Here is a 24323-nt window from a genome sequence, read left to right as displayed (position 1 = left end):
GTAATGCCAAACCTCTCCTCCACCTGTCTTAGGTGCTGATTTGACGTGTTTTTTTTTTTAGAAATATTTTGTACACTCTTTGGATATACTTAGCCCGTCACTGGCTCGTGCCAGTGATGTATTCTTAGGAGACACTATTACTCGTACTCTGTCTTAACTCAGAGCCTCTCCGTCATATATCCAGAATTTTAAACAATAATGTTTTAATGATTAAACACGAGCCACCAATTCAGGAAATGATTATCAACATAAACTATGTTTTAACAATTTGGATAATAGATTTTTTTTTTTTTTTTTTGAATTTAGGAAATACTTTGCTCACAATAATTTTAAATAATGGTAATAATATCAGGGACTTGTGAAACGCCGTTTACATTTAGTCTATAGTCAACACACAAATATTATTACATGGACATAGTTTTAAACACAATTGTTCAATTAGAACATCTTATTCTATGACATCACACATTAGTACATTTATCACATTCATTCTGGCCACAACACAAAGCGGACTTTTCAGTCCAACATATCTTAATCATACATTAATCTATTGTAGACACCTCACCGGACACTACCAGCTATTGGATTTTAACCTCACCGGACACTACCGGCTATTGGTTCTATCTAAAACACTAATTGGATTTATCTTTTGCAGATGAATGATCGAATCATACTCAGATGTTAATGATAAAACTGATCACGCCCTTTTTCAGACGCCCGAACGAATATCACTTATACATAGAATATAATCCTGGTCACATCAATACTCAATAATAGACCACCTTACCAGACACAGCTGGACCGGTCACTAGCCGGACTATCGGTGAAAATCTATCCTAGACTATATTATTTATTCCTTACTGGTGTCTGCCACCAGACCGTTCACAGCCGGACTATCAGAATATTCTATTAATATTAGGTCTACTACTAAATATCCCTTACCGGTGTCTGCCACCGGACCGTTCTCATGCCGGACTATCGGAATATTCTAACTACTACTCATCCCTTACCGGTGTCTGCCACCGGACCGTTCTCATGCCGGACTATCGGGATATTCTAATTACCACATATGTTTACTTCACTGTCAATTTCAAGTCCATTATTTATATAAAATTTACACAAAAATTCTTACCCACACTCGGTACTACTGATCGTAATTTGGTATGACTATTCGACAATATGCAAAGTTTGATAAAACAGGTTTTGCTTACCTTATTTTGTGGTCGACCAGAGATCAGTTTCCCGAGTTGAGCAGAATTGTTGTCCACCCCCGAATGGTTTTCACCTGTCCTCCGGGAACCGTCCTTTCACCAACTCGCCCCCTCACACCCACATCAACCACTCTGGGCTGGGTCGTTAGTAAACCATCCCTCTGCTACCAAGTTTCTGTTAATAATGGGATATGTAGGAGGGTGAGCCGGTCAAGGATCGATTCAGACAAGGTGGTCTTTTGTATGACAAGTGACAGTTTAATTATGAGTAAAGATATCTGGTACAACGTATACGGGCCCATTTCATTCGGTTCTTAAGGAACCAGCAGAAAAGAGCGCAGATAACAGAGTGCACATGTCTCATATACAGAACAGAAAGTAGGTTGATTCTAGAAGATCGGGTCTTCGGGTTGGTTCAGGCTGAGGTGTAGTCTTCTTGGATTGGCCCTGTTGGGCCGTCCGTCATCCCTCTGAGTCTTGTTCTTTGCCACACAATGTTCAGCTAAAAAGGAGATTAGGTGTGTGCGCTGTCCTCAGTCACACAATGTTCGGCTAGAAAGGAGATTAGGTGTGTGCGCTGGTTTCTGCAAGTCAAGGCTGTCTCTTCCTCCCAATGTGTGGGTGTATGTCTTATCTGTGTGTCCTCGGCAGTTAGTGTGTGTAATGTGTGTGTGCTGTGTGTGTGGGTGTGGGAGCTATCCTGTATGGGACCTAACATGTTTTACTGTGAAAATACGTTGTCTCAGTTATAGCAATGTAATAGCAGTAGGCTGGTCACCTGCATAAGAAATAGCACTTCCTTACAGGAGTCGCAGAGAAAGTGTTTTTACACCAATTAGGTAGTGAATAGTATGTAGTGAGAGTTTGGAACGAAGATGTTTAAAACTAAACCAAGATAGACCACAGCCCATCGTTTCAAATGGGGACACATGAGTCATAGTGGGCAGAACAAGCAAGGACGAGTTAGCGAGATCCAATTGGCGCGGTCTAGTATTATTTTAGCATATTTCCATTAGGGAACGCATACTCTGAAGTAAGCGTGTACAATAACTAATTTGCCCTTTCACGCCTTCTAAACAACGCAATTTTCGGGGAAAACTTGGACAAATGGTAAAATCTACCAAACGAAATCCACTCTGTTCGTCAAAAAAAGGTATTCAGATCAAATGTTTCATCGATGAGGTAAATTAGCAGGATATCGGCCAAAATCCCATCTCGTTCTATCTTCTCCCACTGCCAAGTCTCCCAGTTTCTCCTCACTACCATATTTGGTAGTGAGCGGAAACGCCAAGCGGATGCTTCTCATTTATACATGTGGTGAAATATCTGCGTCTTTATTCTATCTGTGGTTGGAAGTAGTCTGTTGCTGAAGAAGGAAAACAATATGGCGGCGGTGGAGCTAGACTGGATCCCTGAAACACTGTACAACACTGCTATATCTGCAGTGGTGGACAACTACAGTCGATCTAGAAAGGACATTCGCTTCCTTCCTGAAAATATACGGTTTGATGTGTACTATAAGGTAAGGACTGTCACTGTTTGGCCAAACTTTAGCTAGTTAGTCTATTGTGATTTTTTTATTTTTTATTTTTTTTTATAGCTTGCTACCGTTAGCTAAATTAGTTAGCTCAGTTTACTTGTTTGTTATTGTGCCTAGCTAGCTAACATTAGCTCGCTAGTTGTTTACTCAAACAAAAAAGAAGCTTGTTAGGAGACAGACATTATGCTTCACATTTTGTGGAATAAAGAACTTCACTAGCTGAAGTGTTTCCACAATTGTATTTGGTTCAGCAGCAGCAAAGTCCGTGTGCCCAGGTTATGAGGCCACATTGTTGAAAAAAACTAAGAAAGTTACAGCCAAAAACAATAGATAAATCATTTCATAATATTAATATAATACAAGTTTATCATAATAGTAAGAACAAATGTCATTAATCACGGACAGACTGGTTCACAATAATCAATGGCATATTGTCCCTGACAGAGTTCCCGTGCATTGTAATCACATCGTGTTAAACGAACGTGTTTTTTAATTGAGATTAAGTTGCAGTAATGAGGTGTTTTCAGAGCGGGGCAGAGAAGATAACAGATGAGACATGTTTCAGTTAAAGTTCAATGTTAACGTATTTCTTTAGTAAATAATACTGCCATCGTCGTGGAGGCAGGGGACATTCAGAAAGTATTCAGACCCACATTTTGATGTTACAGCCTTTATTCTAAAATGGATTAAATCAATCTACAGACAATACCCCATAATGACCACGCAAAAACAGGTCTAGACATTTTTTTAAATGTATACAAAAAAAATGGAAATCATATTTACATAAGTAGTCAGACCCTTTACTCAGTACTTTGTTGAAGCACCTTTGGCAGTGATTACATCCTCGAGTCTTCTTGGGTATGACGCTACAAGCTTGGCACACGTGTATTTGGGGCTTCTCCCATTCTTCTCTGTAGGTCACTCAAGCTCTGTCAGCTCCTCTCAAGGTCTGTCAGCTGCACAGCTATTTTCAGGTCTCTACATCAATGTTTGATGTGGTTCAAGTCCGGGCTTTGGCTGGGGCCCACTTAAGGACATTTAGAGACTTGTCCCAAAGCCACTCCTGCGTTGTCTTGGCTGTGTGCTTAGGGTTGTTGTCTTGTTGGAAGGTGAACCTTTGCCCCAATCTGAGATCCTGAGCACTCTGGAGCAGGTTTTCCTCAAGGATCTCTCTTTACTTTGTGCTATTAATCATTCCCTTGATCCTGACTAGTCTCCCAGTCCCTACCACTGAAAAACATCCCCACAGCATGATTCTGCCACCACCATGCTTCACCGCAGGGATGGTGCGAGGTTCCCTCCAGAAGTCAGGCCAAAGAGTTCAATCTTGGTTTCATCAGACCAGAGATTCTTATTTCTCATGGTCTTAGTCTTTAAGTGCCTTTTGGCAAACTCCAAGCGGGCTGTCATGTGCCTTTTACGCATGTCTGGCCACTCTACCATAAAGGTCTGATTGGTGGAGTGTTGCAGAGATGGTTGTCCTTCTGGAAGGTTCTCCCATCTCCACAGAGGAACTCTAGAGCTCTGTAAGAGTGACCATCAAGTTCTTGGTCACCTCCCTGACCAAGGCCCTTCTCCCCCGATTGCTCAGTTTGGCCGGGCGGACAGCTCTAGGAAGTGTGTTGGTGGTTCCAAGCTTCTTCCATTTAAGAATGATGGAGGCCACTATGTTCTTGGACCTTCAATGCTGCAGACATTTTCTTGGTACCCTTCCCCAGATCTGTCCCTCAAGACAATCCTGTCTCGGAGCTCTACTGACAATTCCTTTGATCTCATGGCTTGGTTTTTGCTCTGACATGCACCATCAACTGTTGGACCTTATATAGACAGGTGTGTCCCTTTCCAAATCATGTCCAATCAATTGCATTTACCACAGGTGGACTCCATCTCAAGGAGGATCAATGGAAACAGTCATTTTTAATACATTTACAAAAATGTCTAAACCTGTTTTCGCTTTGTCATTATGGGGTGTTGTGTGTAGATTGATGGGAAATAACGATTTTTAATCAATTTTAGAATAAAGGCTGTAATGTAACAATGTGGAAAAAGTCAAGGGGTCTGAATACTTTCCGAATGCACCGTATCTGTAGCCCACGTACACTGTATCTGATGCTGTCTGGACAAAAACAGCAATATTGTGCAACTGCAGCCTACAATTCAGGGCATTCCTGTATGTGGGCATTCCTGCGCCCCTCCCCCACTCGAGGATCCTATTTGGTTTCTCCACCTCAAAAGGTTTCTCTCCTCTCTTGCTCTCAGCTATACCAACAGGGCCAGCTATGCCAGCTGGGAGGGGAGTTCTGTGAGCTGGAGGTTTTTGCCAAAGTTCTGCGAGCTTCTGACAAAAGGTAAGGTACCAAATGGACCGGGTCGTTACCCCACACACACACTAAGACAGTCGGTGTTTCCTTTCCACTATCCGTCTCTGAGGTGGTTCCTCAAAAGACCCCCTGAAACAAGGTCTGCACCCAAAATGGCACCCTATTCCCTATATAGTGCACTACTTTTAACCCAAATGGCACCCCTTTTCTAAAGTAGTGCACTATGTAGGGAATAGGGTGCTATGACATTACCTACCTAAGGCCACTGCAGTTTGAGAGTGGAGTCACCCACACTGCCTTGTTTTACACCACTCTGACATGATGTGTAGTGAAGGTGACCTGCTGAGACACATGCTGCCTGGCTGGACTGACTGAGTGGTTTATGACCAGAGAGAATGAGAGAGAGAGAGGGAGGGAGTGAAAGTGTGTGTGTGTGTCACTCACCCCTAAAAAGATGACTCCTGTCTCATGACTGTGGGTCATGCAGCTTGGCCTTCAGTGATGGGGGAAGAACATTGATACAATAACCTATCTTGATATTATTCTGGATGATATTATATCCAGACTTTGACTCCCCAGTATCGATTTGGTAACAATAGTTTTACCTGTGCCAAATCTCCGGCGTTATTCATCCTATAGCTTGTTCTCTCATCTTCTTAAAAAATAAAAAATAGTTTTCAGCACTTTTATTTCCATGACTGATCAAAACTAATTTTCTCCTGGCTCTCTCTCTCTCTGCAGCAGAGTGAACAATACGTTATGGAACATCAAATTGCAATAAAATCACAGTGTCGAATCGCAATACATATCGCACGACGTGTCGCATCGGGAACCTAAGTCTGGTGGATATGGTATCGTGATGTCGCTGGCATTTTCCAGCCTTAGTTCACACTGTTAACCGGTGTGGTGTTGTGCCAAAAAGTCCCCAGGTATTTCAGACTAATGGCAGTCCTAATGTACCCCCCCCCCCCCCCCCCCCCAACTTAACATTGATCATATCAATGTTGATGTGTTAAACTGTCTAGTCTGCTTCAGGTTGTAGAGCTTTGGTTTTTAGTGCGAACACCCCTCGCTCTCATCCGGAGACTTTTCTCTGCTACTATTATCCCCTTTTAATATGTCAAATGAAAGCTTTAAAAAAATCCTTAGCTACTCTGTCCCTCCTACCAGACACCTGCTACACCACTGTTTCCAGGCCCTGATGGACCATGGCGTGAAGGTGTCCTTCGTCCTGGCCAACTCCTTCAGCCGTCGCTGCTCCTACATCGCAGAGTCAGACGCCCACGTCAAAGAGAAGGCCATTCAGTTCGGCTTCATTTTAGGTAAGTCGAAGAAGCCATGTCCCAAATGGCATCCTATACCGTATATAGTGCACTACTTTTGACCAGAACTCGTAGGGCTCTGGTCAAAAGTAGTGCACTATATAGGGAATACGGTGCCATTGGGGACACACACAACATGGCTATCTTATCCATCTTCTGAAATACTCGGTACAACTGCAAACAAGATGACTTGCAACACCCCACTACCATACTGTGGTCTGAGGCTATCTGGGAGGTACCCCAGTTGATACTTTGTTGTTATGGTCGGTTCTGTCCTCTAGGTGGCTTCCTGTCTGACGCAGGCTGGTACTGTGATGCAGAGAAGGTGTTCCTGTCGTGCCTGCAGCTGAGCACGCTCCACGACGAGGTGCTGCACTGGTACCGAGCTGTGGAGTGCTGTGTCAGGTAGGTCCTAGCTGTGTCTGGCTGGCTGTCTGTCTGTTATTGTCTGGCTGGCTGGTTGTCTGTTCTTGTCTGGCTGGCTGGCTGGCTGTCTGTTCTTGTCTGGCTGGCTGGCTGGCTGTCTGTTCTTGTCTGGCTGGCTGTCTGTTCTTGGCTGGCTGGCTGTCTGTTCTTGTCTGGCTGGCTGGCTGGCTGGTTGTCTGGCTGGCTGGCTGTTCTTGTCTGTGGCTGGCTGGTTGGCTGTTCTTGTCTGTGGCTGGCTGGCTGGCTGTTCTTGTCTGGCTGGCTGGTTGTCTGTTCTTGACTGGCTGGCTGGCTGGTTGTCTGTTCTTGTCTGGCTGGTTCTCTGTTCTTGTCTGGCTGGCTGTTCGTGTCTGTTCTTGTCTGGCTGGCTGGCTGTTCGTGTCTGTTGTCTGGCTGGCTGGCTGGTTGTCTGTTCTTGTCTGGCTGGTTGTCTGTTCTTGTCTGGCTGGTTGTCTGTTCTTGTCTGGCTGGCTGGCTGTTCTTGTCTGGCTGGCTGGTTGTCTGTTCTTGTCTGGCTGGTTCTCTGTTCTTGTCTGGCTGGCTGGTTGTCTGTTCTTGTCTGGCTGGTTGTCTGTTCTTGTCTGGCTGGTTGTCTGGCTGGTTGTCTGTTCTTGGCTGGCTGGCTGGCTGGTTGTCTGGCTGGCTGGCTGTTCGTGTCTGGCTGGATAGCTAGCTGTCTGGCTGTCTGGCTGTCCTTGTCTAGCTGTCCTTGTCTAGCTGGCTAGCTGTCCTTGTCTAGCTGTCCTTGTCTAGCTAGCTGTCTAGCTGTCCTTGTCTAGCTAGCTAGCTGTCCTTGTCTGGCTGGCTGGCTGTTCTTGTCTGGCTGGCTGGCTGTTCTTGTCTGGCTGGCTGGCTGTTCTTGTCTGGCAGGCTGTTCTTGTCTGTTGTCTGGCTGGCTGTATGTTCGTGTCTGGCTGGCTAGTTGGCTGTCTGTTCGTGGCTGGCTGGCTGTCTGTTCGTGTCTGGCTGGCTGTCTGGCTGGCTGTCTGTCCGGCTGTCTGTCCTTGTCTGGCTGTCTGTCCTTGTTTGGCTGGCTAGTTGGCTCTGTCTAGCTCGCTGTTTGTGTCCGGCTGGCTAGCTGGCTGTCTGTCCTTGTCTGGCTGGCTGTCTGTTTGTGTCTGGCTGGCTGTCTGTCTGTGTCTGGCTGGCTGTCTGTCTGTTTGTGTCTGGCTGGCTGTCTGTCTGTTTGTGTCTGGCTGGCTGTCTGTCTGTTTGTGTCTGGCTGGCTGTCTGTCTGTTTGTGTCTGGCTGGCTGTCTGTCTGTTCGTGTCTGGCTGGCTGTCTGTTCGTGTCTGGCTGGCTGTCTGTAATAGTTTCTGAATAAAGGTGTTCTAGCTCGAGTTAATTTTCCTCATTGCTGGTAGGTACAGGAGCCTCTTTCCCTCATAGTTTCTCTGTGGTGTCTGTGTTTCTCAGGCTGCTCCATGTCCGTAATGGGAACTGTAAATACCACCAGGGAGAAGAGACATTCAAGCTGGCCCAGTCCTACATGGACAAACTAGCCAAACACGGTCACCACGCCAACAAAGCAGCCCTGTATGGAGAGCTGTGTGCCTTGCTCTTTGCCAAGAGTCACTACGATGAGGTAGGCTTTTTATTTCTTCACAAAATCTCTTTTCAAACCAAAGCTTTTTCAAACTTACTCCGGTAGTAAAAAAAAAAACTGTTAGTCATATTTTGTGTGCGAGCCATACAGGATATTGTTCTCCCTACACTACCAGAAAATGCTAAACGTCAGGCCTGAGGAGGCTAGCAAGAAACTTTGGATATAGAAAGTCCTTTTTTTGTTGTTGATCAGACTGATTTTTGAAGTCACCGGATAAGAGCATCTACTTAAATGACCCACATTTGTATTTTTTAATAATGATGAGTCTTGTTTCCTGCTCCTGTGTGTCGAAGGCCTACAGGTGGTGTATAGAAGCCATGAAGGAGATCACAGAGGGCCTGCCTGTCAAAGTGATGGTGGATGTTCTCAGGCAAGCCTCCAAGGTAACAGCAATGTTATGGAGTCGGTGGCTGTGGCTCAAAAAAGGCACTGCGTTTGACCAGGACTCATTTTTTTTGGCACACTCTGTTCTGGTTGAAAAGTAGTGTCCTAATAGAGGCAATTGTGGGTGTTCAATTTTGGGTCACACGCGAAATGTTATGTGGGACGGTGTTGTTTGAGACGCTGTGGAAATATTAGTGACTGAGACATGGTTTGCTAAAGGATAACATCAACCCTATTCCGTCCCCTTTCCCTCGGGGAAGGAACTAGCCTTGTATACATACAATATAAGCAGCTGTGTCTGTGGCTGACCGCAGAACAGGAGGTAATATAGAGAGACTAGAACACAATTCATTCATTTTTTTTCCCAGAAGAAACTTCAGTTGTGGCAGGTCTGATAAGAGAAAGGTAAATAGATATATGAGCTTTGGTCAATGTAGTGCACTATAGTAGGTGGAAGGAGTAACAGGGCATTTATCTGTGTCCTATTTTGATGATTGTAAAAAAAAGAAGAAATGGCAATAAATATTTTGTAGAAAAAAACAAGTAGTGCACTATATACGGACTAGGTTTAAATATGGGACGCAGTCGGAGAATACAGGGTAACGTCTGCTTGGCTGTGTGTCTCTCTTTTTAACAGGCCTGTGTTGTGAAGAGGGAGTTCAGGAAAGCCGAACAGCTGATTAAACACGCTGTGTTTCTGGCACGGTATGACTTCCTTGTTTTTATGGACTGCTTTTTATGGTAACACTTTTTTTTATATTTTAATGTGTCCTTTTCTAAATCCTTTTATAGGTTGGCCAACCTCCGTGTTTTATATATTGTGTGTGTGTGTGTGTATATATATATTATCCGCACACATTGTGTATACCAAACATTAAGAACACCTTCCTAATATTGAGTGGCACCTCCGTTCTCCCTCAGAACAGCCTCAATTTGTCAGGTCATGGACTCTACAAGGTGTTGAACGCGTTCCACAGGGATGCTGGTCCATGTTGACTCTACAAGGTGTTGAAAGCGTTCCACAGGGATGCTGGTCCATGTTGACTCTACAAGGTGTTGAAATCGTTCCACAGGGATGCTGGTCCACGTTGACTCCACAAGGTGTTGAAATCGTTCCACAGGGATGCTGGTCCACGTTGACTCCACAAGGTGTTGAAATCGTTCCACAGGGATGCTGGTCCACGTTGACTCCACAAGGTGTTGAAATCGTTCCACAGGGATGCTGGCCCATGTTGACTCTACAAGGTGTTGAAATCGTTCCACAGGGATGCTGGCCCCATGTTGACTCTACAAGGTGTTGAAATCGTTCCACAGGGATGCTGGCCCCATGTTGACTCTACAAGGTGTTGAAATCGTTCCACAGGGATGCTGGTCCACGTTGACTCCACAAGGTGTTGAAATCGTTCCACAGGGATGCTGGTCCATGTTGACTCTACAAGGTGTTGAAAGCGTTCCACAGGGATGCTGGTCCATGTTGACTCTACAAGGTGTTGAAAGCGTTCCACAGGGATGCTGGCCCATGTTGACTCCAATGTTTCCCACACAGTTGTCAAGTTGGCTGGATGTCCTTTGGGTGGTGGAACCTTCTTGATACACACTCATGGAAAATTCCCAGCAGTTCTTGACACAAACCGGTGCGCCTGGCACCTACTACCAAACCCCTTTCAAAGACACTTTAATATTTAGTCTTGTCCATTCACCCTCTCAATGGCACACAGACACAATCCATGTCTCAATTGTCTCAAGGCTTAAAAATCCTTCTTTAACTTGTCTCCTCCTCTTCATCTACACTGATTTGAAGTGTATTTAACAGGTGACATAATGGATCGTAGCTTTCACCTGATCAGCATGTCATGGAAAGAGCAGGTTTTCTTAATGGCTCTCTCGCGCTCTCTTTAATTATTCGTGTTCCTGGATCACTCTGTTTCAGGGAGCATTTTGGACAAAAGCATCCTAAATACTCAGACACTCTTCTGGACTATGGCTTCTACCTCCTGAACGTAGATAATATCTGCCAGTCAGTGGCCATCTACCAGGTGAGTTATTCATATAGACTATACACTATCCTTTTTATCTAGGGTGGCAACATTTCACAACTTTCCCCAAATCCTGGTTAGACAATTCCTGGAATCAGGGGAAAAAATCAGGAAAACCTGGGAATTTGGGGAAAGTTCCCAGAGTTTTTCAACCCTAAAATCCCCTTTTTAGTTAGTTCCCTGGTCAAAAGTAGTTCACTAGTTCACATCCAGAAGGCGAGGTCAGTACAGGTGCATCAAAGCAGGGACCGAGAGACTGAAAAACAGCTTCTATCTCAAGGCCATCAGACTGTTTAACAGCCACCACTAACATTGAGTGGCTGCTGCCAACACACTGACACTGACTCAACTCCAGCCACTTTAATAATTCAAAATGAGATGTAATAAATGTATCACTAGTCACTTTAAACAATGCCACTTAATATAATGTTTACATACCCTACATTACTCATCTCATATGTTTATACTGCACTCTATACCATCTACTGCATCTTGCCTATGCAGTTCGGCCATCGCTCATCCATATATCTTTATGTACATATTCTTATTCATTCCTTTACACTTGTGTGTGTTTAAGGTAGTTGTTGTGAAATTGTTAGATTACTTGTTAGATATTACTGCACGGTCGGAACTAGAAGCACAAAGCATTTCGTTGCACTCACATTAACATCTGCTAACCATGTGACCAATAAAACCGGGATTTGATTTGACTACATCCATATGCTGGTTTCTCTCCCTCTCTCTCCCTCTCTCTCTCCCTCTCTCTCTCTCTCTCTCTCTCTCTCTCTCTCTGTCTCTCTCTCTGTCTCTCTCTCTCTCTCTCTCTCTCTCTCTCTCTCTCTCTGTCTCTCTCTCTCTGTCTCTGTCTCTGTCTCTGTCTCTCTCTCTCTCTCTATGTCTCTGTCTCTGTCTCTGTGTCTCTCTCTGTGTCTCTCTCTCTCTGTCTCTCTCTCTGTCTCTCTCTCTGTCTCTCTCTCTGTCTCTCTCTCTGTCTCTCTCTCTGTCTCTCTCTCTGTCTCTCTCTCTGTCTCTCTCTCTGTCTCTCTCTCTGTCTCTCTCTCTCTCTCTCTGTCTCTCTCTGTCTCTCTCTCTGTGTCTCTGTCTCTCTCTCTCTCTCTCTCTCTCTCTGTCTCTCTCTCTGTGTCTCTCTCTCTCTCTCTCTCTCTCTCTCTCTCTCTCTCTCTCTCTCTCTGTCTCTCTCTCTCTCTGTGTGTCTCTCTCTCTCTGTCTCTCTCTCTCTGTCTCTGTGTCTCTCTGTCTCTCTCTCTCTGTCTCTCTCTCTCTCTCTCTCTCTCTCTCTCTTTCTCTCATGTGCAGACAGCTCTGGACATCAGACAGTCTGTATTCGGGGGGAAGAACATCCACGTAGCGACGGCTCACGAAGACCTGGCTTACTCCTCCTACGTACACCAGTACAGCTCAGGGAAATTCGCCAACGCTCTGTGAGTAGCTACCCCGTTCCTTCCTCTACTACTCCTGGACTGGCTTTGACCCTGCTAGATAATTACGTTAGACCCCCCCCCCCCCCCCCTTAAAAAAAAAAATCTGCCTCCTATTCCCTAATATAGTGCACTACTGTTGACAAGAGGGAATAGGGGTGTCGGGGGTGAACTATGACATGAATAAGGTGCCATTTTTGGGACGCAGACTTGAATAATTTTTCTGTCATTTCCGTAGTTTGCTGGTACTGTAAAAGTCTCAAGTCACTCAAGGTTACTGCAGGTGTAACGCTCAGGGCGTGTACCTTTTTTTTTAATGGGAATAGAAGCACAATGAAGGAATATGAACTAGGAATAGTCTATTCTGATGAAGATATAGCTGACCATAAGGACAAGAGGAAGGATTGTAAAAAGGTTTCGTCTGTCATTTTGTAGTGTGGCAGAACCCACCCTTCATGTGTATGTTTGGTCAGTACCCCTCATCTCCTCCTAACCCTCAAATACCTAGTATACATAGTACTTCAAAAGTAATCTGTTTTCTTGGAAATGTTTTTTTGTTCTGAGCAGTGTGTCTAAGTGTCAGCCTCTTACTCAATCATTTTTGTTTCTCCAGATTTCATGCAGAACGAGCCATAGACATCATAACTCACATTCTCCCTGAAGACCATCTACTACTGGCCTCCTCCAAGAGGGTCAAAGGTGAACCCCCCAGTCTAAATCGCTGAGTCACTCCAAGCTGGCATCTGAGTCATCACAGTGCTGTGTAGTGCCTCTGGAGCGTGGCTTTGACCACAGTCAGTCATGAGATGAGGAGAAACGGCAAAGCCCTTTCTGACTACTCTTCCTAGAAGGATTTATCGAGATGTTATCGACTGTTTCTAGCTCATGGCCAGATTGTGTGGATGTTGGTCGTGTGATGTGTAATCATATACAGGTGAAGTCGGAGGTTTATGTACACCTTAGCCAAATACATTTAAACTCAGTCTTTCACAATTCCTGACATTTAATCCTAGTAATAATTCCCTGTTTTAGGTCAGTTAGGATCACCACTTTATGTTAAGAATGTGAAATGTCAGAATAATGGTAGCTTTTATTTCTTTCATCACATTCCCAGTGGGTCAGAAGTTTAAATACACTCAATAAATATTTGGTAGCATTGCCTTTAAATTGTTTAACTTGGGTCAAATGTTTCGGGAAGCCTTCCACAAGCTTCCCACAATAAGTTGGGTGAATTTTGGCCCGTTCCTCCTGACAGAGCTGGCGCAACTGAGTCAGGTTTGTAGGCCTCCTTGCTCACACACGCATTTTCAGTTCTGCCCACAAATGTTCTATGGGATTGAGGTCAGGGCTTTGTGATGGCCACAATACCTTGACTTTGTTGTCTTTAATATATTTTGCCACAACTTTGCAAGTATGCTTGGGGTCAATGTCCATTTGGAAGACCCATTTGCGACCAAGTTTTAACTTCCTGACTAATGTCTTGATGTTGCTTCAATATATCCACAATTTTCCTACCACACGATGCAATCTATATTGTGAAGTGCACCAGTCCCTCCTGCAGCAAAGAACCCCACAACATGATGCTGCCACCCCCGTGCTTCAAGGTTGGGATGGTGTTCTTCAGCTTGCAAGCCACCGCCTTTCTCCTCCAAACAGTTCTATTTTAGTTTCATCAGACCAGAGGACATTTCTCCAAAAAGTACGATCTTTGTCCCCATGTGCAGTTGCAAACCGTAGTCTGGCTTGTTTATGACGGTTCTGGAGCAGTGTCTTCTTCCTTGCTGAGCGGCCTTTCAGGTTATGTCGATATAGGACTCGTTTTACTGTGGATATAGATACTTTTGTACCTGTTTCCTCCAGCATCTTCACATGGTCCTTTGCTGATGTTGGGATTAATCTCTAGAAGACAGAATGCATCTCCTTCCTGAGCAGTATGACAGCTGCGTGGTCCCATGGTGTTTATGCTTGCGTACTATTGTTTGTACAGATGAACATGGTACCTTCAGGCATTTAGAAATTGCTCCCAGGGATGAACCAGACTTGTGGAGGTCTGCAATTTTTTTTCTGAGGTCTTGGCTGATTTCTTTCGATTTTCCCATGTCGTCAAGCAAAGAGGCACTGAGTTTGAAGGAAGGCCTTGAAATACATCCACAGGTACACCTCCAATTGACTCAAATGATGTCAATTAGCCTATCAGAAGCTTCTAAAGCCATGACATCCTTTTCTGGAATTTTCCAAGCTGTGTAAAGGCACAGTCAACTTAGTGTATGTAAACTTCTGACCCACTGGAATTGTGACACAGTGAAATAATCTGTGAAAAATTACTTGTCATTCACAAAGGAGATGTCCCAACCGGCTTGCCAAAACTATAGTTTGTTAACAAGAAATTTGTGGAGTGGTTGAAAAATGAGGTTCAATGACTCCAACTTAAGTGTATGTAAACTTCTGACTTCAACTGTACATATTACTGCCTCCCCCAGCTCTGATCCTGGAGGAGATCGCCATCGACTGCCACAACAAGGAGACGGAGGAACGCCTGCTGCAGGAGGCCTATGACCTGCACCTGTCCTCTCTACAGCTGGCCAAGAAAGCCTTCGGAGAGTTCAACGTCCAGACAGCCAAACACTACGGAAACCTGGGACGGCTCTACCAGTCCATGAGGAAGTTCAAGGTTAGTTGGGGGGGGGGGGGAGACACACACACTGCTGTCCAATGGTAGTGCTGCAGCCCCTGAAAGCAGCAATTTGATCACCTGATACACTACTTTCTCTACCGCTGTCTATCCTACCTCTCTCTCTCCACACCATTTTAAACTGTGTGTTGTAGGAGGCTGAAGAGATGCACATCAAGGCCATCCAGATCAAGGAGCAGCTTCTGGGGCAGGAGGACTATGAGGTGGCTCTGTCTGTGGGTCACCTGGCCTCGCTCTATAACTATGACATGAACCAGTATGAAGATGCTGAGAGACTCTACCGACGGTCCATCTCCATTGGTAAGTGTACATGATGCCAAAGAGGAAACATGTTTTTTAGAAATGTTTGCAAATAATAGATAAACGGATACCTTATTTGCGTAAATATTCAGACCCTTTGCTATGAGACTTGAAATTGAGCTCAAGTGCATCCTGTTTCCATTGATCATCCTTTGTTTGATTGGAATTCACCTGTGGTAAATTCAATTTAATTGGACATGATTTGGAAAGGCACACACCTGTCTATATAAGGTCCCACGGTTGACAGCGCATGTCAGAGCAATGAGGTCCATAGAGCTCTGAGACAGGATCGTGTCGAGGGCACAGATCTGGGGAAGGGTACCAAAAAATGTCTGCAGCATTGAAGGTCCCCAAGAACACAGTGGCTACCATCATTCTTAAATAGAAGAAGTTTGGAACCACCAAGACCCTTCCTAGAGCTGGCCGCCCGGCCAAACTAAGCAATCGGGGGAGAAGGGCCTTGGTCAGGTGACCAAGAATCTGACTTGTCACTCTGACAGAGCTTAAGAGTTCCTCTGTGGAGATGGGGGAACCTTCCAGAAGGGCAACCAACTCTGCAGCACTCCACCAATCCGGTCTTTATGGTAGAGTAACCAGACGGAAGTCACTCCACAGTCCACTTGGAGTTTTCCAAAAGGCACCTAAAGGATGTCGACCAGGAGAAACAAGATTCTTTGGTCTGATGAAACCAAGATTGAACCCTTTGACCTGAATACCTAGTTACGTCTGGAGGGAACCTGGCAGCATCCCTACGGTGAAGCATGGTGGTGGCAGCATCATGCCGTATTCAACCCTTTTTTTGATTTGGAAAGTTCCGGAGTAAAATGTGCTTACAAATCATACAAGTTGCATTTTATCTTTTATTTAACTAGGCAAGTCAATTAAGAACAAATTCTTATTTTCAATGACGGCCTACACCGGGTGACATTGGGCCAATTGTATGCCTCCCTATGGGACTCCCAATCACGGCCGGTTGTGATACGGCCTGGAATCAAACCCGGGTATATAATGACGCACTGAGGACTAGTACCCTACACATTCAATCTGTCCCTCAACCGAGCAGGGAATTTCAACCTCAAAAAAACAGGGAGGTTTTTCAATGCCTTGCAAAAAAGGGCACCGATTGGTAGATGTGGAAAAAAACACACAAAAAAACAGACATTGATTATCCTTTTGAGCATTGTTACGGTATTAATTACATTTTGGGTAGTGTATCAATACACCCAGTCACTACACAGATCCTAACTCAGTTGCTGGAGAGGAGGGAAACCGCTCAGGGATTTCACCATGAGGCCAATGGTCACTTTAAAACAGTTAGAGTTTAATGGCTATGATATATGAGGATGGATAAACAACATTGTAGTTACTCCACAATACTAACTTAAATGAGTGAAAAGAAGGAAGCCTGTACCGAATAAAAAAATATTAAAAAACATGTGTTGTGTTTGCAACATGGTACTTAAGTAATACTGCAAAGAAATTATTTTTGTTGTTGTCCTGAATAGAAAGCGTTATGTTTGGGGCAAATCCAACACATCACTGAGTACAATCTTCAGATGTTTATGCGTAGTGGCTGCATCATGTTATGGGTATGTTTGTCAGCAGCAAGGACCAGGGAGGGTTTTTTGGGGTGTTGAAAAGAAATAGAATACAGCTATGCACAGGCAAAATCCTAGAGGAAAACATGGATCAGTCTGCTTCCCACCAGACACTGGGAGATGAATTCACCTTTCAGCAACACAATAACCTAAAACACAAGGCCAAATATACAGTGCCTTGCAAAAGTATTTGGCCCCCTTGAACTTTGTGACGTTTTGCCACATTTCAGGCTTCAAACATAAAGATATAAAACTGTATTTTTTTGTGAAGAATCAACAACAAGTGGGACACAATCATGAAGTGGAACAACATTTATTGGATATTTCAAACTTTTTTAACAAATCAAAAACTGAAAAATTGGGCGTGCAAAATTATTCAGCCCCCTTAAGTTAATACTTTGTAGCGCCACCTTTTGCTGCGATTACAGCTGTAAGTCGCTTGGGGTATGTCTCTATCAGTTTTGCACATCGAGAGACTGACATTTTTTCCCATTCCTCCTTGCAAAACAGCTCGAGCTCAGTGAGGTTGGATGGAGAGCATTTGTGAACAGCAGTTTTCAGTTCTTTCCACAGATTCTCGATTGGATTCAGGTCTGTACTTTGACTTGGCCATTCTAACACCTGGATATGTTTATTTTTGAACCATTCCATTGTAGATTTCGCTTTATGTTTTGGATCATTGTCTTGTTGGAAGACAAATCTCCGTCCCAGTCTCAGGTCTTTTGCAGACTCCATCAGGTTTTCTTCCAGAATGGTCCTGTATTTGGCTCCATCCATCTTCCCATCAATTTTAACCATCTTCCCTGTCCCTGCTGAAGAAAAGCAAGCCCAAACCATGATGCTGCCACCACCATGTTTGACAGTGGGGATGTGTGTTCAGGGTGATGAGCTGTGTTGCTTTTACGCCAAACATAACGTTTGGCATTGTTGCCAAAAAAGTTCAATTTTGCCTTCATCTGACCAGAGCACCTTCTTCCACATGTTTGGTGTGTCTCCCAGGTGGCTTGTGGCAAACTTTAAACAACACTTTTTATGGATATCTTTAAGAAATGGCTTTCTTCTTGCCACTCTTCCATAAAGGCCAGATTTGTGCAATATACGACTGATTGTTGTCCTATGGACAGAGTCTCCCACCTCAGCTGTAGATCTCTGCAGTTCATCCAGAGTGATCATGGGCCTCCTGGCTGCATCTCTGATCAGTCTTCTCCTTGTATGAGCTGAAAGTTTAGAGGGACGGCCAGGTCTTGGTAGATTTGCAGTGGTCTGATACTCCTTCCATTTCAATATTATCGCTTGCACAGTGCTCCTTGGGATGTTTAAAGCTTGGGAAATCTTTTTGTATCCAAATCCGGCTTTAAACTTCTTCACAACAGTATCTCGGACCTGCCTGGTGTGTTCCTTGTTCTTCATGATGCGCTTTCAACGGACCTCTGAGACTATCACAGTGCAGGTGCATTTATACGGAGACTTGATTACACACAGGTGGATTGTATTTATCATCATTAGTCATTTAGGTCAACATTGGATCATTCAGAGATCCTCACTGAACTTCTGGAGAGAGTTTGCTGCACTGAAAGTAAAGGGGCTGAATAATTTTGCACGCCCAATTCTTCAGTTTTTGATTTGTTAAAAAAGTTTGAAATATCCAATAAATGTCGTTCCACTTCATGATTGTGTCCCACTTGTTGTTGATTCTTCACAAAAAAATATGGTTTTATATCTTTATATTTGAAGCCTGAAATGTGGCGAAATGTGGCAAAAGTTCAAGGGGGCCGAATACTTTCGCAAGGCACTGTACACTGGAGTTGTTTACCAAGACGACATTGGATGTTCCTTAGTGGCCTAGTTACAGTTTTGACTTAAATCGTCTTGAAAATCTATGGCAAAACTTGAAATTGGCTTCCTATCAATGATCAACAACCAACTTGACAGAGTTTGAAGAATTTTTAAAGAATAATGGGCAAATGTTGCACAATCCAGGTATGCAAAGCTCTTAGACTTACCCAGAAACCCTCACAGCTGTAATGATTATAACATGCGTTGACTCAGGGTTGAGAATTTAACTAATCAAAATATATTTGTGTTTAATTTTTTTTTTATAAATGTTTGAATTTTTCTTTAAAAATGTCAAAGTATTTTGTTTTAGATCGTTGACAAAAAAAAAATGACAATCAAATCCATTTTTAATCTCACTTTTGCGACACAACAAAATGAATCAAGAGGTGTGAATACTTCTCTGATGCCACATGCTTGTGTCGGTCTTCTTCTGTTTTTGTTTTTACTCGTGGTTTATCTTTCCCCTGTCAGGTAAGAAACTATTCGGCGAGGGCTACAGCGGTCTGGAGTACGACTACCGGGGGCTGATCAAACTCTACAACTCAGTAGGGAACTATGAGAAGGTGTTTGAGTATCACAACGTCCTGTCCAACTGGAACCAGCTCCGGGATAGGCAGTTTGCTGTGGCGGACGCCCTAGAGGATGTTAATACTAGTCCCCAGCAGACACAGGAAGTGGTACAGACCTTCCTACTGGCCCAGAGCTATGGGCCTTCACGAGCCTGCCTGGGCTGAGACACACACACACACAGCAAGAAGCATCCAGGATGGGACCAGCCCCCCCTCACACCAATCCAAGGAGCTAACTATTTATTTGACTTCTCTAAGAAGAGAACAGAGATTTTTCCAAAAGTTACGTTTCATCTTGGAAATCTCACAAACCGCCACTTTTTTTTCCTTTTTTTTTAAAGTTAATTTTCTTTTGTCTTTTTTTAAATTTTAATTTGGGGGTTTTGATAACTTATTTTGTATCTGAACCAGTGTAGCTCTGACCACCAGGAGAATACACTGTGCCTCACTGTCACTCTCTCCATAGGAGACATGGAATACCCTACTATATTATTTTGTCACCGCAGCCCCCTCGTCGTAGTCAACGGCCAGGGGATAGTGCGTCGTTTAGGACGCAGACTGAGAAATGTTTTTACCCAGGTGTCACCACAAAGGTAGGACAATTTAAACTCAAATGTGCCATGATTTATATACGTATACACACCATGACTGATAGGGGGCGCTGTGTTGAAGTCACGTGCCAACAACATGGCACTCCCCAACCATTGTAAAAAAAAAAAGCATTAATGTCTACATTTTGTTTTTGCCACAGATATTCAACTAAACACCTTAATTTTTTTGTTTTAAGTTCTAATGTTACTGTCCCCACTACAACAAAATTCCTAAATACATGTGATTTTTGTCCTTGAGAGACATTGTTAATTGAAATACTGAAGAATTCCATTCATTCCTATGGAGGACTGCTTCTTCTGTACTAATATGGAGGACTGCTTCTTCTGTACTAATATGGAGGACTGCTTCTTCTGTACTAATATGGAGGACCAGTGGCTTCAAAAGCCTCTCATTGGCCAATACACAGCATCTATACATCAATGGCCAATACACAGCGTCTATACATCAATGGCCAATACACAGCATCTATACATCATTGGCCAATACACAGCATCTATACATCAATGGCCAATACACAGCATCTATACATCATTGGCCAATACACAGCATCTATACATCATTGGCCAATACACAGCATCTATACATCATTGGCCAATACACAGCATCTACACATCATTGGCCAATACACAGCATCTATACATCAATGGCCAATACACAGCATCTATACATCAATGGCCAATACACAGCATCTATACATCAATGGCCAATACACAGCATCTATACATCATTGGCCAATACACAGCATCTATACATCATTGGCCAATGCACAGCATCTACACATCCATGGCCAATACACAGCATCTACACAGCAATGGCCAATACACAGCATCTACACATCATTGGCCAATACACAGCATCTACACATCATTGGCCAATACACAGCATCTACACATCAATGGCCAATACACAGCATCTACACATCATTGGCCAATACACAGCATCTATACATCATTGGCCAATACACAGCATCTATACATCATTGGCCAATACACAGCATCTACACATCAATGGCCAATACACAGCATCTATACATCAATGGCCAATACACAGCATCTATACATCATTGGCCAATACACAGCATCTATACATCATTGGCCAATACACAGCATCTATACATCATTGGCCAATACACAGCGTCTATACATCAATGGCCAATACACAGCGTCTATACATCAATGGCCAATACACAGCATCTATACATCATTGGCCAATACACAGCATCTACACATCATTGGCCAATACACAGCATCTATACATCAATGGCCAATACACAGCATCTATACATCAATGGCCAATACACAGCATCTATACATCAATGGCCAATACACAGCATCTATACATCAATGGCCAATACACAGCATCTATACATCAATGGCCAATACACAGCATCTATACATCATTGGCCAATACACAGCATCTATACATCATTGGCCAATACACAGCATCTATACATCAATGGCCAATACACAGCATCTATACATCAATGGCCAATACACAGCATCTATACATCAATGGCCAATACACAGCATCTATACATCAATGGCCAATACACAGCATCTACACATCATTGGCCAATACACAGCATCTATACATCAATGGCCAATACACAGCATCTACACATCAATGGCCAATACACAGCATCTATACATCATTGGCCAATACACAGCGTCTATACATCATTGGCCAATACACAGCGTCTATACATCAATGGCCAATACACAGCGTCTATACATCAATGGCCAATACACAGCATCTATACATCAATGGCCAATACACAGCATCTACACATCAATGGCCAATACACAGCATCTACACATCAATGGCCAATACACAGCATCTACACATCAATGGCCAATACACAGCATCTATACATCAATGGCCAATACACAGCATCTATACATCAATGGCCAATACACAGCATCTATACATCAATGGCCAATACACAGCATCTATACATCAATGGCCAATACACAGCATCTATACATCAATGGCCAATACACAGCATCTATACATCAATGGCCAATACACAGCATCTATACATCAATGGCCAATACACAGCATCTATACATCAATGGCCAATACACAGCATCTATACATCATTGGCCAATACACAGCGTCTATACATCAATGGCCAATACACAGCGTCTATACATCAATGGCCAATACACAGCATCTATACATCAATGGCCAATACACAGCATCTACACATCAATGGCCAATACACAGCATCTATACATCAATGGCCAATACACAGCATCTACACATCAATGGCCAATACACAGCATCTATACATCAATGGCCAATACACAGCATCTACACATCATTGGCCAATACACAGCATCTATACATCAATGGCCAATACACAGCATCTATACATCATTGGCCAATACACAGCATCTATACATCAATGGCCAATACACAGCATCTATACATCATTGGTCATGAGCTTGTGACTAATTACAGTGAACAATATTGTAGGTTTAACCCATCAGTTTGTTGTATTCTAAAACAAACACTTCAGTTCCTTTTTACAGATGAACTCTGGTCTTTGAAAGTATGGGAGGTCATTTGTTTTGAAGGATGGATTTGACTTTTAAATTATTATTTTATTTTTAGACCATTTGTTGGAGGGGGATAGTAATCAGTGGGTTTAATGTTACTCTAGTCACATGACTTTTTCTTTTGTTTCATTTAATATTGCTTTCCATGCAGCGTAGTTCTGACATAGCTTAATTTAAATGACAATATTATAATTTATATGCAGTGTGTTGTTTTTGTTGTTGTTTTTAAAGCCCAATGCTATGATTTCAGAAGGATGAGCCAAATTGATTTGTGACCTAAGGTGGGAGACCAGTGTCCTCTCAGCACCATCCTGCAGCCTCAAAAGGCCCCCCCCCCCCCCCCTCTTTTTTACATTGTAGTGAGTTTACAAGCCTGCCTCGTCAGAACCACATTGGAAGTGTGTAGGGGTTGACATTGGGTTAAATGCCAGACTTTTTTTTTTCTCGCTTTTTCTAGATTACATGTCACACCTTTTTGTCTAACTGTGGAGTCAATGTTTTTTCTCCCTCCCTCTAAAAGCGCTGTAGGTATCTGGATGTCTGTTTTTTTTTTTGTGCTCGTAGTGTGTCTGCCGGAGGCCGTGTTACTACTGTCTGCCCCGTGCTGAAGTCCAAGCCTTAACCCTTAAAGGACACCCAGCTGCAGCAGTGCTCTGACCTTCTCGGGCTCCAACTACTCATCTTTGTACACCTTCTATGCTTGCTACTAACCCCCCCCCCCCCCCCCCTCCCCCTCCAAACCCTCCTTTTCTTGTAACAACCTGACAGGCTGTCTGTGGGAAAAGCATAAGACTTCACCTCAAGACCTTAACTATTGGAGTAGACATTACAGTACCTACCTGCCAGGGACCATTTGACCAGCAGGTAATTAACCTTTTTTTTTAAATTTAACGAGGCAAGTCAGTTCAGAACAGATTCATATTTACGATGACGGCCTAGGAACAGTGGGTTAACGACTGATTTCTACCTTGTCAGCTCGGTTGATTTTGATCCAGCAACCTTTCGGTTATTGACACAACGCTCTAACCACTAGGCTACCCTGCCGCCTCCCTAATGCTGCTACAAGGTCTCAAGTGACCAAGTGACCACTCTCTCTCTAGAACTAAACATCTATTCTAGAACTAAACATCTATTCTAGAACTAAACATATATTCTAGAACTAAACATCTATTCTAGAACTGTGGAAGGAATGAAATAGAACACAACCAGACCATATTATAGACACCTTTTTGGAATGTGTGTGCGGGAAGACCTTTTTTTATATATATATATAAAGATGTGTGTGTATCATGTGACAAAATAGTGGTGGTCCACAATGTGACCTGCTGTGTTTTTTTTGAAAGGGAACAGGAGACCAGCTGGGTTGAGGAGAGGGTGTGTGGGGGAAGGGGACTTCCTGGTTTGATAGAGATGGATGACGAGTGTAAAGGAAAAAGATAAATAAAGCTGTGAGCTCTAAAAATAAAAAAGTGGAAGTACAGTTCTCTCTGAGTCGCTAGATGTTGTATTCTTCTATCAAATCACTAACATGTTTTGATGACTTAAATGACGTAATTCTATCTATGTACTGAACACAATTCAAAAGGCAGTCGCACATCTAAGCAATCTTCTTTTTTTTTTGCAGGTGCGTGACAACAGTTTGGAACAAGATGAAGGAAAAAAGGAAACGGCACACTGCTCTTGATAGTATCGCTGATCTTTACGTGTCGGCCTCAACCTCTGACGAAGGCCGTGAGGCCGACATGTAAAGCTGATTCAAGAGCAGTGATACGATCAAGAGCAGTGTGCCGTTTCATTTTTCCTTCATCTGTGTACTGAACAAAAATATAAACACAACATGTGAAGTGTTGGTTTTCATGTTTCATGAGCT

The 24323-nt window shown here is 43.5% G+C and overlaps 1 protein-coding gene across 1 annotated transcript; it reads left to right on the top strand.

The window, feature by feature from the left end:
* The first annotated feature begins 2017 nt into the window (after nt 1-2017).
* LOC110508089 (amyloid protein-binding protein 2) lies at nt 2018-23933 on the top strand. Its single transcript, XM_090224097.1, has 13 exons — nt 2018-2733; nt 5011-5099; nt 6243-6394; nt 6676-6799; nt 8237-8405; nt 8720-8809; nt 9448-9515; nt 10741-10846; nt 12164-12288; nt 12899-12984; nt 14766-14956; nt 15112-15277; nt 19183-23933. The coding sequence occupies exons 1-13, from the start codon at nt 2596-2598 to the stop codon at nt 19443-19445; spliced, it is 1767 nt and encodes a 588-aa protein (XP_090080223.1). The 5' UTR covers nt 2018-2595; the 3' UTR covers nt 19446-23933.
* The last annotated feature ends 390 nt before the right edge of the window (nt 23934-24323 follow it).

This window comes from Oncorhynchus mykiss, chromosome 27 (assembly GCF_057628025.1).
Source record: "Oncorhynchus mykiss isolate SJ-2025 chromosome 27, ASM5762802v1, whole genome shotgun sequence".
Taxonomy (NCBI): Eukaryota; Metazoa; Chordata; class Actinopteri; order Salmoniformes; family Salmonidae; genus Oncorhynchus; species Oncorhynchus mykiss.
The sequence above is the reverse complement of the archived record's forward strand: the minus strand, read 5'-3'. Positions and strand labels throughout refer to the sequence as shown.